General features: G+C 35.6%; 2 protein-coding genes across 2 annotated transcripts; one reads left to right on the forward strand and one right to left on the reverse strand.

The window, feature by feature from the left end:
- Positions 1-1,254: 1,254 nt before the first annotated feature.
- LOC9323551 (monoacylglycerol lipase) lies at positions 1,255-5,548 on the forward strand. Its single transcript, XM_002887441.2, has 7 exons — positions 1,255-2,408; positions 3,446-3,484; positions 3,585-3,655; positions 4,300-4,364; positions 4,447-4,536; positions 4,618-4,710; positions 4,804-5,548. The coding sequence occupies exons 1-7, from the start codon at positions 1,771-1,773 to the stop codon at positions 5,203-5,205; spliced, it is 1,398 nt and encodes a 465-aa protein (XP_002887487.1). The 5' UTR covers positions 1,255-1,770; the 3' UTR covers positions 5,206-5,548.
- A 7,086-nt stretch (positions 5,549-12,634) lies between these two features.
- On the reverse strand, positions 12,635-13,933 carry LOC9323552 (mitogen-activated protein kinase kinase 9). Its single transcript, XM_002888883.2, has one exon. The coding sequence runs from the start codon at positions 13,761-13,763 to the stop codon at positions 12,825-12,827; it is 939 nt and encodes a 312-aa protein (XP_002888929.1). The 5' UTR covers positions 13,764-13,933; the 3' UTR covers positions 12,635-12,824.
- Positions 13,934-15,228: the final 1,295 nt, after the last annotated feature.

Consider the following 15,228-nt stretch of genomic DNA (forward strand, 5'->3'; position numbering starts at 1 on the left):
TTAATATAATTGTAGTGAGAATTTGTATGAGGTTCAAGAGAACATATAAAGTTATGAGGTCTAACCACCTTACATTGTTAATGAAATAAAAGAAAAAGAGAAAAATCTTGATCTGTGTATTTTTCTGGCAACAAAAAAATAATTCAGATATTTTGCTGGCAAAATTAAATAACTTAGGTTTTTTTAAGGAATTTTTCTAAAAATAGTAACGACGTCGACGACGGCGTTAACGGCCGTAACGGAGACGAGAGGAAATTGGAAGAAAAAAATAGTTCGTGTTTTTTTTTTCAGGGATAAATTAGTTGAGGTTTTTTTCCGGCATCGAAAAAAGTTCAGGTTTTTTTCTGGCAAATATTAAATAGTTGGGGGATTTTTTAGGAATTTTCCCGATAAATTATGCTATAGTTGTGCCAATAATGCGTTACTAGGCGAATTATTACTAGATTTTTAGTCTCATTTTTTTATTTCTGAGTTTAGATTTAATTGAGTTGTCCTACACAGCCGAATTGATGCAAACATAGTTAAATGCTCCTTAATTATGTCTAGAAATCTTTCTATTAGTGTGGAGTGAACATGCGTGGTTTCAGTTTCTGGGGTTACCAAAATCCGGAATGATTAAGACAGTTTTGTTTTCGTGGTTCTTATTTTCAAACATGTGGTTAATTTCATTTGTGGCCCTCGCTGAAAACGAGACTTTATATTTTCTAAAGAAAGATGAATAAAATTCAAATTGAAATTTGATATCACGAAACCTCTATTGTACAATCGTCCAAAAAATCATGACGTGACGTACTAGGCATGGTTAAAAATAACTAACATACTTGGATAATACCAATACTTTTTTTTGGATAAAAATATTATCCAACACTTGTGACATTTATTTTTAATTCTTTTCTTTTTTAAAAGCTAAAATTCATAAGACCAAAAAAAAATAAGTAGACTTTTCTTACACATGGCCAAAAATTTGTTAATAACTTTAATTATGTGGTTTTCATTATTATTGTTGGGATTTTTATTTTTTTTGTTATATTTTGAACGTATATATTCTATATATTTTAAATTAAGGGATAAATAAGAAGGTCTGTAGAAAATTCATAATTGTTGGAAAGAGCTTTTTATAGATAGGATCATAACACCAAAAAAAAATAAGTAGACTTTTCTTACACATGGCCAAAATTTTCTTAATAACTTTATGTTGGGATTTTTATTTTTTTTGTTATATTTTGAACGTATATATTCTATATATTTTAAATTAAGGGATACATAAGAAAATTCATAGTTGTTGGAAAGAGCTTTTTATAGATAGGATCATATGATAGGACGGTCTTTTAGGGGTAAAAAATATTTTTAAAATAAATGAAAATAATCTTGACCTTACACGTGTAAACTCTGGAAGAATCTACTCGTCTCTTCTTCTCCTATACCTCATCCCAAAGCTACGAAGACAACTCTTCCAAGTTCCAAACAAATATCACAAAAAGTAATAAACTAATAAAACAAATTCTATGTTTATTTAAAAAATTGTTCATTTCCTTAAAAGATTATTCTCTCAAATCCTTTCACTCTCATCATCATCTTCTTCTTCTTCTTCTTCTTCTTCTTCATAAGCCATTATAAAGCTCTGTTTTTTTACCCTGTCTATATAAACAGAGGAAGCCCTAAATTTGGATTCTCTATTCAAAGTTTTCCCATTTCGCTAATTTTGGAGAAGAAAAAAAACGATTTTTATTTTTAATCGTTTTTTGCATTTCTGATTCATTTCTTTGGTTTATGATCTGTTCAAGTAAAGGAACAACCTTAATCGCTAGCGGAAAAAATTCAAATTCAATCCCAAGATTACCCCTAACAGGGTCATCCACAAATCGGATTCAAATTCGAAACCCAATCAGTGTCGAAAAAACATTCCGACGATCATCGTCATCGTCATCATCAATGGCGGTGGAAACAATGTCGATGGGATCAGATTCATCAACTTTGATTCTAACATCTGGAGCAAGCGGTCGCGTTAGGGTACTCTTCTCGATGCGAGAGCTCAAGCGTCTCGTCACGTTTATCCAGTCGTTGATTCTCTTCCTCCTCCTTCCTTTTCGCGTCGTCGTTTGGCGGAGGAGGACTGGTGCGGTGGTCATCAGAGACGATAAACAGGAGAGAAAGGTTTGGTCTCCGCCGCAGATCGTGGTGAGGAAGAGGAACATCGGTGGCGAAAGCGGATGCAGCGTTTCGCCTCCGTCGGTTCCGGCGGCGGTGGTAGATGAGGAGGTTGCTGTTAGACGTGAGCTGGCGATTAAGCGAGTATTGGAAGATGAAGGCGGCGATGGAAGCTCCGTCAGAGATTATTCGCTTTTCACGACGAAGAGAGGGGATACGTTGTTTACTCAGTCATGGTCACCTCTTTCCCCAAATCACAGGTCATTTCTCCTTCTTTTTTAATCATTGACGGGTTTTTCGACATGAGTTGGTTGATTTGAATTTGATTAATCTATTACTCCCTCTGTTTTTTAAAAATTGTCGTTTTAACTGTATTTGGATAAGAAAATGTATACAATGATTATATTAACCTCATAAAAATGACAAGTAATTATTTACAAATAATTTGTGTTCAATAAAATGAGGGTAATTTGGGTAGTTATTGGCATAAATTACATTATTACTTTAAAACGACAACTAATTTAAAACAAGAAAAAAGCTCTAAAACGACAACTATTCGAAAACGGAGGGAGTAGTATTTGTCAATCTTTAGGATCAATTCAAAATATACATAATTAGCCTTTTGAGTTCATGTGAGTTTTGTCTAATTACAGAATCTTTGTCAATAGGATGTTTCTGGAAATTAGTAAGTGAAGAATAAAATTCCCAAATTTTTTAGAAGGAGAATATATTTCTGTTGGATTTTTTTTTTGTCTGGTGGTCCTAATTAATATGTTGGCTATAGCTTGAGTAATTTGAATATTGTGGTTGATCCCGTAGATATTATTATATATATATATTCCTTGTTCCTATGGTTTATTAGTTTGATTTGCTTAACCAGAGAGAGTCATATATATTTTTGTTGAACTAACTTTTTAATAGTGATCATAATTTATTCAAGTATCAGGAGTAGATTTAGTTGGTAAGCATTTCTTGAGATTTATGAAGAAAAGATGAAGCAGATTAGCTGGGAAAATGTAGAGACAGATGAGTTTTGCTTGTCAAAGTGGTTTTTAAGGATCAATATTTTATACATATGACTTTGTACAATAGTGATCTCTTTGTACAGAGTATAGTCCCTTTCAAAAGACAGGCAATCTGGTTTAATGTTTCGTTAACACTTTCACTTTCCTTTCTTTTAATATGATTTTGAAACTTTCATGCCTCTGATTTTGTAAAGCTATTCTGAGTAAATAGAAGTCAATAAAGTGGTAACCTTCAATCATTTTCTCATCTTTTTCTATATTTGTTCTTGCAGGGGACTTATTGTTCTGCTACATGGATTAAACGAGCATAGGTTTGTACCTATTTCTCTAGTTATGCACCATTTGATTTTATTCTAATTTTCTTGGTATTAGGAAGCTTAACATTTGTTTCTTTTTTCAAAATTTTGACAGTGGCAGGTATAGTGATTTTGCAAAGCAGCTTAATGCTAATGGGTTCAAGGTCTATGGAATTGACTGGATCGGTAAGTAATCTCACTTCTTTTCAGTTTTGTTATCGTTTTGATGGTCATCGTAGCTAAAGGATCCTCTATAGACTGTAAGCGTTTGCGTTTTTTGTCCTCTTGCTCGTACATCACAAGAAAAATTAACGAAGTATAAACCTCAACATGGTTTTCAACGACAAATCTTGATAAATTTAAGGTGTTGAGTTAAAGTTTTGGACATAGTAGCCATGGTAGTAGTCTTGATCTTGAACATTTGGTCGGATAGTTGAAACACGTTCTGGATGAATAGATGCAGACCTTTAATACCTTTAAAGTGCAGAAACATGAGAGAGTCTTTTTACGATGCAACTGTTTCATAGGCTAGATACAAAACTCTTCAACCATACCTCTCTGTGTTTGGCTGTCGCAGGGAATATTGTGATTTTTGTTGGGGTGGTGCCTAATTCGTGTGGAAAGGTGACACATGAATCCCATCTTTAGCTTTATACTTCTGACAACTTAGGATCTATGATTTGTAATATTCGCAAACAACTTTAACATCTCTCAGATCTCCATATAGCTTCTGCGTCTTTATAGCCTTTTTCTGATATCTCCCTGAATGATAAACTTCCAAATCTGTAATCATGACTGACAGGAGACACTCTTTGGTTTTAATCCAACAGGTCATGGCGGAAGTGATGGACTTCATGCTTACATTCCTTCCCTTGATTACGCTGTAGCAGATTTGGTATGTCGGAGTCTCCGCCTCTCTGGTAATAGTTTCCAAAGCATCCTATTGTTGAAACAAACTCACACTATCACATTTGCAGAAATCATTTCTTGAAAAGGTATTCACAGAGAATCCAGGACTCCCCTGTTTCTGCTTTGGACACTCAACAGGTGGAGCAATCATCCTCAAGGTAACATCTTTAGACCCATTAAATAACATCATTGTTTCATTCGAGAACTTCAAAAATCTAAGCATAACAATTTAAGTGCAGGCTATGCTGGATCCAAAGATTGAATCTCGAGTTTCAGGCATTGTATTGACTTCACCAGCTGTTGGAGTCCAACCATCCCATCCAATCTTCGCAGTAAGTTAATCCGAAAAGTTAGTCATAATTTACGCGTTTTCAGACAATTCGTAACAATCTGATCAGTTCTCTCTGTTGTATTGTTTCCAACAGGTTCTTGCTCCAATCATGGCGTTCCTCCTGCCCAGGTACCAAATCAGTGCAGCAAACAAGAAAGGAATGCCGGTCTCTCGTGACCCAGCAGCTCTTATCGCCAAATACTCTGACCCGTTAGTCTTCACCGGATCCATCCGAGTTAAAACTGGCTACGAGATCCTTAGAATCACTGCTCACTTGCAACAGAACCTGAACAAAGTGAAAGTTCCTTTTCTTGTGATGCACGGTACAGACGACACAGTAACCGATCCTAACGCTTCAAAGAAGCTCTACGAGGTAGCTTCCTCGTCAGACAAATCAATCAAGCTCTACGACGGATTGTTGCACGATCTTCTCTTCGAACCCGAACGAGAAATCATCTCTGGAGCCATAATAGATTGGCTAAACCAGCGGGTTTAGCTCGTTCAAACCAACAATCACTATCACTTCGAATCAAGAATCTCTTGATTCAGACAAGAATAATTATTTCGCGAAATTTTCTGGGTAATTGACTGAGAAACGTGAGGAAAAAAGAAGTTCTTGGTCGATTTAGCAACCTCTTGGTTGATTTTTCTCAACTCGGAAGTAGAAAGAAGATAGAGAAAAAGAGCCTCCAAATCTTGACTCTCTTGCTACTATGCTTCTTGACGTCGGTATATTGTCATAAATCAATAATTTTTGTAACCTTGGATTTTGTTATCTTATACCTGTAATACCGATTATTATTTATATCGAATCTATAAGTGATTTGTCTATTTCGATAGTTTTTCTCTCTTGTCCAAGAAAAACAAATTGTGTGGTGGTCATTGGTATCACACCCTTAACAAGAAGTAATATATATTTCTTCAATACGGCTATATTTTTACACTGGATTTGGTCGGTAATTTCTTACCATTATAGTAAACATATCTCGTTTTGACAGTTATCAACAAAAAAAAATGGGATTATTTTTCCTAAGTTGCTACTATAATTATCGTTATTTTTTTCAAAAAAAGTATGGTTATAATCGCTAGCAGTTGTCATTTTTCACAATTTTTTTATTGTTTGTGTTACCAATTTGACTATTGTTTGTTTTGTCAACTAGATTGCATGCCTCAGTTTATGTACTAGCATATATATATATATATATATATATATATATATATATTTGTAACCTAGTTAAATTTAGGATATGGCAAACTAGAAATGTTTGGTTGTTGGCGTTTGGCACATTTTGCATAATTAAACTGCCTTAATCTATAAATGATTTTATGGACTCCGCTCAACCAATACATTAATGGTCTGAAACTAAATGAAAATTCATCAAAATGATATATATAGATATATGTTTCTTAACATTTGGGACGTGTATAAATGGTAGAATATGCAAGGTTAACCGCGCTCTTCTAGGATTCGAATTCCAGCTCCTAACTTTCTCTTTGACGTTGTCTTTACTTTTTATCTTCAAAGGTGGTGAGAAAACGGTGGGCTTGGTGTTTGGTAGGAATTACTGAATTAGAGCCCAAAAATATGCGTTGATTATATGTGGGCCAATGGATAAGGGTGAATGAAAAAAGATACAAGTAGTGATTCGAAAAAAAAAAAAATTATATATATATATATATATATATATATTTAACAGATCGTTGTATTATGGAGAATTAGAGATGCAGATTATATAGAAAGCCTAAATCATTCCATCAACCTAAATAGTGAAATGACAAACAAAATAAAAAATGGACTGTTTTGGATTTGTCAACAGATAAATACAAGAACAATAAAGAAGGACATTTCAATAAAATAAAAGTAAGGTAACCGGAAAGATCAATTTTAAAAATCAAAAAGGAATATTTTATAAATATTGAAACCTTTCTACTTTATTATAAACTAATAGTTTATTTAAAATAAGATAAATTAGATATTTGAGACGAACAAGACGACCAAACTCCATTTCTTCCCATTGATCCTCCTAGAGACCCAAGAATTCTATGAACACTCCATCAATGAATTGAATCCCGCATCCTGTAAGCAAGACGGTATATCCCTCAAACTTCTTGTAATCCCTCGTTTTACATTTCATGTCTAACGTATTGTATATGCTTTGAAAATGATGTAAAATTATTTCAATAAAATCAGTTTTAAAGTATTTACAAAATAATAAAGTTATTTTATATTATTTAAATTTCTTATACTTACTTTTCCATCGTAGAAACTATAAGATAGGAGAACATCAAACGACACTATCACTTAACCTTCAATAAGTTGGCTCTCAATTACATTTTCAAAATCTTTCTAATTTTCATGAGGCCGACGATATATGCTCATTCCATCAATATATGTCCCAGTCATATATGAACGAACATATTTTAGGAATGATGTCTGGTCTTTTTGTTCACCAATGTTTTTATTTCTGATTACAATAAAATGAATTAGATTTCAATGTTTTTTTTCTGTACAAAAAAATCTCCAAAAAAATTTGTAACTTTTGATGTAATATATAAATAATGGTGCTTTTTTATTTTGGAAAATGTAGTTATATATGATTTAGATTTGTTAAAGATGATTGAAAATCCATTGGATTGGTATTTTTCAATCACCCTACAAACATGATATATTTTAAGTTGGATATCATATGTTAAGTCGCAGTATTTTTTATATTCTCGTCAATAAGATTCGTTATTTCCTCTCTCAACTATACTGACTAATAAGAGTTCGATTGACTTACAAGATTTCATATTTCTTCCAAACCAACAATTTCTATCACGTGGAATAAAGAATTTCTTTATTCATACAAAAATAATTATTTTATAGAATTTTCTGGATTATATATTGACTAAAAAACTTTAGAGAAAAAATAGTTCTTGGTCAATTTTAGCAATGATTTTTCTAATCTCAAAAGTATAAAAAATATAGAGAAAAAAAAAAACTCCAAATCTGGACTCCCTTGCTATGCTTCTTGACGTTGGTATGGTATATTGTCATAAATTAATAGTTTTGTAACCTCAAATTTTAATAGCGTATCTACACACCTGTAATAACTAGTAATACAAGTGGATATAAAGACTTAGAAATGAAACCAAATAACAATAATCCAAAATACCAATTTGAAAATCTGTTTCACTTGGCCATATAGGCATATACAACAAATATGTCAAGTCACAACAACAAGTCAAGAGGGGTGACCTCTATTTCTTTGTCACACTCAAGAGTGACCACCTATAAACATTTCTTCATCGTGATTCATCATAGCTAACGTAAGCCAATAGGTCAGCATTCATATTTATTCATAATTATAGTGATATAAGTAGGGAGCAAAAAACTAATAATAATAAAGTTGTTGTTATCAACTCTTCCACTTGCTAAACAAAACCACCCGAATTTTCGACGAACATCCAAAGCGAGATTGTTGCGCAAGCAACTCGTGACTCATCATATTATTATTTTCTTAATATCTTTGCATAACTAGTTTTTATTTTTTTGGCAACTACAAATTTAAAACACCAACTAACGCCGCCTCTTTTTTTTTTGGAACTTGCTTCTATTCCATTTTTGATTTTCCACAAAGAAATTAACTAAATCATTGATATAATCAAAACTCAAAAGAATAGATCTATATATAGTTTGGGTAATTACGTTGCAATTATTCACTAGATTCTCGTCAATGGGCTTCGTTATTTCTTCGACTATGCTCATTTATAACATTTTCCAAGAGCATCGCCATTATTAATTTATAAGATTTTACATTAATATATCGTGAAAATCTGTAATGGTTAAAGTAATGATATACATAATTAATAAAATTATTTTTTCTTGAACGACAAGAAAAATCTATTTGTATAACGGAAAAATGATTTCTTAGAGATTGTTTTGTGAAGATTTTTTTTTTTGAACATCTGATTTTATATAATGCGAAGCAGGACTACAATTGGCGATACAAAAAGACGACCACTTCCAACCCACAAGTGATAGAAACCAAACCAAAGCCAAAAAGCTACACTAGGAACCTTCCACAAAGTGAAAGGACTTTACAAAAGAATTAGCTTTTCCAAAAAGCGAGACCTGCAAACACACAGCTTCAAACAAAAACAGAGGACAAGGGTCTCTCATCCTCAAAAACACCAAGAAGCCAGGATGGATATCCTGTGGCCACATAACTATGAAGCCTAAAATCGTTGATGACACTTTGAGAGATGAGAGAAGCTCCTCTATTCGCAGCCGCCGTTTCCACAACCATTTTCCATTCCAGACCACTCACCAAAAGCCTTTGAAGTTCTTGAGCCTGATACCTAAAGGAAGGCCAAGCTTTAGGCCTATTCACAATTCTAACCAAAGTCGTCTCTTGAAAGGCAAACAAAACCCGGTAAAATCTGTGGTCTTTCATACTTTCAATCCCCCACAGAAGTGACAAAAAGGCAGCCTCAAAAGCATCTTTGACATTAACAAAAGATCTTCTGCCATGTATCAGAACCAAACCCTCATTATCTCTTACCACCCAAGCTGCACCCGCCAACTTAGTAGTTTTTGACCAAGAAGAACCAACATTACATTTAAGCCAATCAGGGGCAGGAGGCTGCCACGCTTTCCTTTCCCCTCCACTACTCTGACTGGCCTGATTCACTTCAAAAATCTCTCCAACCAAAACTTCCTCCGGTTCCACAACTTGAGCCTCACACCATTCCATAAAATCATCTCTGCTTTTGAGCACCAACTCAGGGGCTGACAAAGACTTACCCTCAAAAGCCAAAGCATTTCTGTTAGTCCATAATCTCCAAAGTATCCAAGGAAAGATATTTCTAACCTCCTCTGGCCACGCTCTGTTTTTCCTGTTCACTAAAAGATGATGAAAATTTGAGAAAATCTCACCACCTTCAAAACCCTGCAAAGGAAAGGGATAATCAGAAATGGCCCAGACTTGTCTTGCAAAGGGACAAGAAAACAAGACATGCCCACAAGTCTCCTCTTCCAAACCACAGAGTTGGCAAAGTGGATCCCTCGTCATTCCTCTGCCAATGAAAGCCATTGCCACTGGTAAGCAGCCCGATAACACCTTCCACAAGAAAACCTGAAGCTTTGGATCCGTAGGGATCTCCCAAATCTGACATTTCAAATCGTTTGTTGATGGTAAAGCAGAGGCATTCAGAGTTACCTCATCAACAGAATCTTTGGAAGAGAGCCAATATGCTGACTTGACAGAGAAATCCCCAGATTTATTATACTTCCAAGTGTAAAAGTCATCTCTGGAAGTAACTGGTCTTATCTTCTTTATTCTTTCAATATCCTCCTCGAAGAAATGATCAACAAGAGCCTCAAAATCCCAGGTCCGAGAGATAGGGTCAATGAGAGAATTCACCTTTAGGTATACATCAAAGAAATAGTTTTTCCTCATAGGAGCTCTCATTCCTTCATCTTCATCCTCAATCCAAGGATCAATCCAGACTTTAACAGAAGATCCATTGCCAATGTGTTTTGATATCCCTTTTTCTAGCAACTCTCTCCCATGTAAAATACTCCTCCAAGCAAAGGAGGGTCTGCCATCCACAGGAGCATTCAGAAATTCCTTTGTAGGAAAATACCTGCTTTTCATCAGCTTAGCCAGGAGACAATCAGGTTCTTGTAGAATTTTCCAAGCTTGTTTGGCGAGTAGAGCTTGGTTGAATCTCTTGATATCTCTGAAACCAAGTCCTCCAAGATGTTTTGGAAGGCAAAGTTTCTCCCAACTAACCCAATGCACTTTCCTAGAATGCTCTTCAGCGCTCCACCAAAAATCTGCCATTGCAGCAGCCAAATTATTACAGGAAGTCTTTGGTAACTTAAAACAAGACATCGTAAAAACAGGCATAGCCAATGCAACCGACTTCAAAAAGACTTCTTTCCCACCCTGAGAAAGATGCCTAGCAAACCAACCAGACAGCTTTACCTTCAGCCTGTCTTTAATGTAATCAAGTAGAGCAATTTTTGAGCCACTGAAGCATTCTGGTAGGCCAAGATACGTACCAGCACCACCCTCTTTGAATATTCCCATTATGATCTGAATGTCAATTTTAACCACATGGTTTACCTTTGCTCCAAAGGTTATGGAGGATTTATTCAGGTTGATAGACTGACCCGTAGCATCACCATAGACTGAAAGAATCTGCTGCAAAACCCTGCTCTGGTCATTGTCTGCCTTACACATGAATAGGCTGTCATCAGCGAAGAGTTAATGGTGCACCGCAAGTCCCTCATCACTGAATTTAATACCTTCAATCTTTCCTTCCTGTTGAGCTTTATTCATCAAATGAGTCAGTCCCTCTGTGCATAGAACAAAAAGGAAAGGAGATAAAGGATCCCCTTGTCGTAAACCTCTCTGAGGAGTAATGAGACCAAAAGGCTGGTCATTTATCAACACCGAGTAAGTTACAGACGACACACAAATCATCACCCACTCAACCCAGCGCTGGTGAAAACCTAAGGCAGAGAGCAAAGCCCTTAAGAAGCTCCATTCTAGTCTGTCATAAGCTTTTGACATGTCAGATTTAATAGCCATGAACTCAGAAGAAATGGCAGGATGAGTTCTTAGGCCATGGATCACCTCATGAGCAACCAGAATATTATCTGTGATCAGTCTTTCAGAGACAAAAGCCGACTGATTCACATATACAATATTAGGTAATAAGGGTTGGAGTCTCTTAACCAAAACCTTGGATATGATCTTATAGAGAACTGAGCAGAGACTGATAGGCCTAAGGTCAACCATTTCTTCAGGATGGTGAGTTTTTGGAATCAGACAAAGGTGTGTAAAGTTCCATACAACAGGCATCACCCCAAACTCAAAGAAATTCTGGACTTCAGTCGTCACCTGAGTTCCAACAGTAGACCAATACCTTTGGAAAAAGAGTCCAGACATTCCATCAGGTCCCGGTGCACTAGCAGGTTTAATAGAAAAAACCGCCTCTTTTATCTCTTCAGCTGAAACCTTAGCAGTCAGCCCCAAATTCATTTCCTCGGAAACTTTAGGGAGAAAACCCTGAAACCAGTCACTAAAGCTAGCCGGATTTGAAGACTTGAAAAGATCCTGAAAATAAGTAGCTGCAACCTGCCCTTTTGCTGCTTCAGATCGCTGGAAGATGCCATTGTGATCTTTTAACTTGTCAATTCTCTTTCTTGATCTGTTATCATTCACAGAGGCATGGAAAAAACCAGAGTTTCTATTACCACATCTAAGCCACTTCTGCCTTGATTTTTGATGCCAATATTGCTCCTCTTCCCTATAAGCAACAGCAAGTTCTTTCTTTAAAACACGGATCTTTTGTAGACATGGCCAGACCTCTGATTGAGTCTTCTCAAGCTCAATTTCACACTTCTGAATCTTATCACGAGCATTCATATTGTTTTTTTTTTTTCCAGGAGCTCAAAGACTTTCTGCAAGCTTTTAATCTCTCAGAAATAGTGAAGCTAGAACAAGCAGCTCTAGAATTCCAGGACTTGAAAATAGCAATCTTTACCTCAGGCTTGAAGAGGAATCTCCTATCAAAGCGAAATTGACCTCTATAGAAATCCTGTGAAGAAATAAGACTTAGAAGCACTGGTCTATGGTCAGACCCTCTTTAAGTCCAAAAAAGATTGGTTGGAGGCAGGGAAATTGTTTTGTGATTGTTTTGTGAAATATTTTGTAATGGTCCAACAAACATGAACTATAAAATAAAAGGATTGATTATGATTCCCCATTCTACAATAATACTATATAAGATATCTACACTTGTCACGAGTGACTATTACTTTTTGATTTAATATTTCGTCACTATGATTCGGTTGGGGTCTATCTATCAATAATGTATTTGAATTAAAGAGTATAATTACCAAAACTTATGTACATCAGTGAATTAATGAATGAAAAATTGAAGAACATAATTTGATGATCTTAAAAATTAAGGGTTCTTACAAGAACGATTTTCCCATAAAATTCTGGAGTATATATATGTACAAAAATTACCATCATAATATCTCCAGAAAACTCTACAAAAAATAAAATCTAATATTCCAACTTTAAGATTCCAGATTCTGTTACAAAAGGAATCGAATCAGAGATCTTCCCGGAGAAAAGGATGAGCAAGAAGCTGCGACGCCGTCCATCGCTTACTCGAATCTTTACGTAGACAACACTCAACGAAGCTCCTAAACTCTTCAGAACATCCCTCCGGCGCTCGCGGCGGTTCTCCAAAACACACCGCGCACATTAGCGTGGCCCAATCAGGTCTCTGTCCCGGCGGAAGTAACGGAAAATGACCAACGAGTAGCTCAAGCATCATCAATCCAAAACTCCAGATATCTCCGGCGTAGATATCGGAACTTCCACCGGAAGATTCTGAATCAAACCTCTCCGGACTCATATAAGCACAAGTACCAACATACGAATTACACGAATCTAATGATCGTACTAAGATCTTACTAACTCCAAAATCAGCGATTTTAACTTCGTTTCTCGAATTGAGAAGCAGATTCGCCGGTTTGATATCACGATGAACGATCTTAAGAGCGTGTAAATAGCTTAATCCTTTTAAGATCTGCTTAGCGAATCCGGCGAGTTTTTGCTCCGTTACGCCGCCGCGTAGTGATTCTAGGGTTCCTCCGTCCATATACTCCATTAGAATCGATACTTCACCGACGACAGGTTTCTCGAAGATTCCGTGACATTTAACGACGTACGGTGAATCTGTACGGCGGAGAATCTCCATCTCTCGCATCAATTGCCTTGTGAAAATCGGATCCATGTCGCCGTTAACTGTTTTCAAAGCGTAGATCTCCGATGTGGTTTTATGACTGACTTTATAAACAATCCCGCCGTTACCGCATCCGAGAACGTTGAGTTTCTCGAGATCACCGGCGGAGATTCCATTACAGCCGGAGGTAGCAGCGACGGTGGTGGTGGTGACGGAGGAGGAGACGGAGAAGCGGCGGTCGGAAATCGGAGGAAGAGGAAGACGGAGATTTAGCTGACGACGTTCACGAACTAAAGCCATGGAAAGAGAGAAGAAGAGTGATGATGAAAATGAAAGAAGAAATAGAGAGAAGCTTCAGATTTTATATGAGTTTCAAGTCTTTTACAGTGTGAGGAGACAACGAGGAAGGTGAAGATGAACTACTAAATATCCTCTCTTTTTTTTTCCTTATTTCATTTTGTTCTTATCTTAAAATGGATTTGTTTCCTTTTTTCCTCACTATATAATATCGTTAAAAATGCAACGTGTGTGAGTGTTTGTTTGATTACGCACGTGGTTAATTGCATCAGACTGTAAATTTGTTCACGTTGGAAAATGACTAATCATTTTTTGGAAAAAGTAGTACTATATATATGGCTATATGCTAAAAATTAAAAAACGATAAGGTATCTAAAAGTTATTGGAATTGAAAGATTTGGGCGGCTTTCGTATTAAAACTATAGTGTAAGAAAATAACGGTAACTAACTAATCTAGTAGCAGCACTAATAAATGACCGACTATTAATAAATGATAGTATTACTACTTTAGAAATGAAAAGTGTGAAGGTTCGATGAACCAAGAACAGGCTAAAGGACGAAGAAGTTAATGACTAATAAGGTGATGAGAAGGACCAAAGAAAGAGGATTAAACATTTTGTTAGGCCAACGTGGAAAAGCTTCTAACAGCCATCTGTTTGATTTCTGAGTTTGAGGCCGCCATCGTATTCAAATGTTTGGCAACTTTTGTAATCTTTTATTATATTTGATACTATGTTGCAAGATTCAGATAAGATCTTTGTATTGAGGACACATAAGTTTATGTTTATTTAGCTTTAGCCTTTATGCATGTGTCATGTGTTTATTTATGCACATATTTTATATACACAAGCTCCACAAAATTTTGAAATCAGAATCTAAACCACACATATAATTTTGATTTTTTGAAAATATAAATTAGAGAAAGTTTTAATTACAATCTTTGGTTAGCCAAAGTTTTGAAACTCAAAATATATTTGTTTGATATATACCCTTATGTTAAAAATTGGATAATATTAAAATTGGATTTAAACATTGTGTGATTCAAACAAAGTTTAATTTTGTGGTTGTTAAAGAGTATGAATATTTAGTTGATGTTTTTTCTTGCCATATACATGTAGCATTTTAGCATGTGTCATATTGAGCACATGCTTATTGATGTTTAATTACAAAATTGGTTGTATTTTATTTAAAATTTACTATTAATCAGATATTTGTTCCACGCATGTCGACACAGACAATGGAGCTTTCCTGGCACCAGGAAGTTGCCTCTCAATCTCAGGAATCGTTTGTCCCATTTTGGTCAGTTTTACAACACATACTGTGGAGCCGTTGTGAAGACAATGAATGGCTGAGCTTGTAAAAGGCTTTATGCCAGATTAATATCTAGGCTTTTTCTTCATTATTGGGCTTCGGAGTTTGTTGAATTGATGACTGGCCCATCACTCATTTGCTTTGTCCTTCGTTGTTG

This window comes from Arabidopsis lyrata, assembly GCF_000004255.2.
Source record: "Arabidopsis lyrata subsp. lyrata unplaced genomic scaffold ARALYscaffold_2, whole genome shotgun sequence".
NCBI classification, from domain to species: Eukaryota; Viridiplantae; Streptophyta; class Magnoliopsida; order Brassicales; family Brassicaceae; genus Arabidopsis; species Arabidopsis lyrata.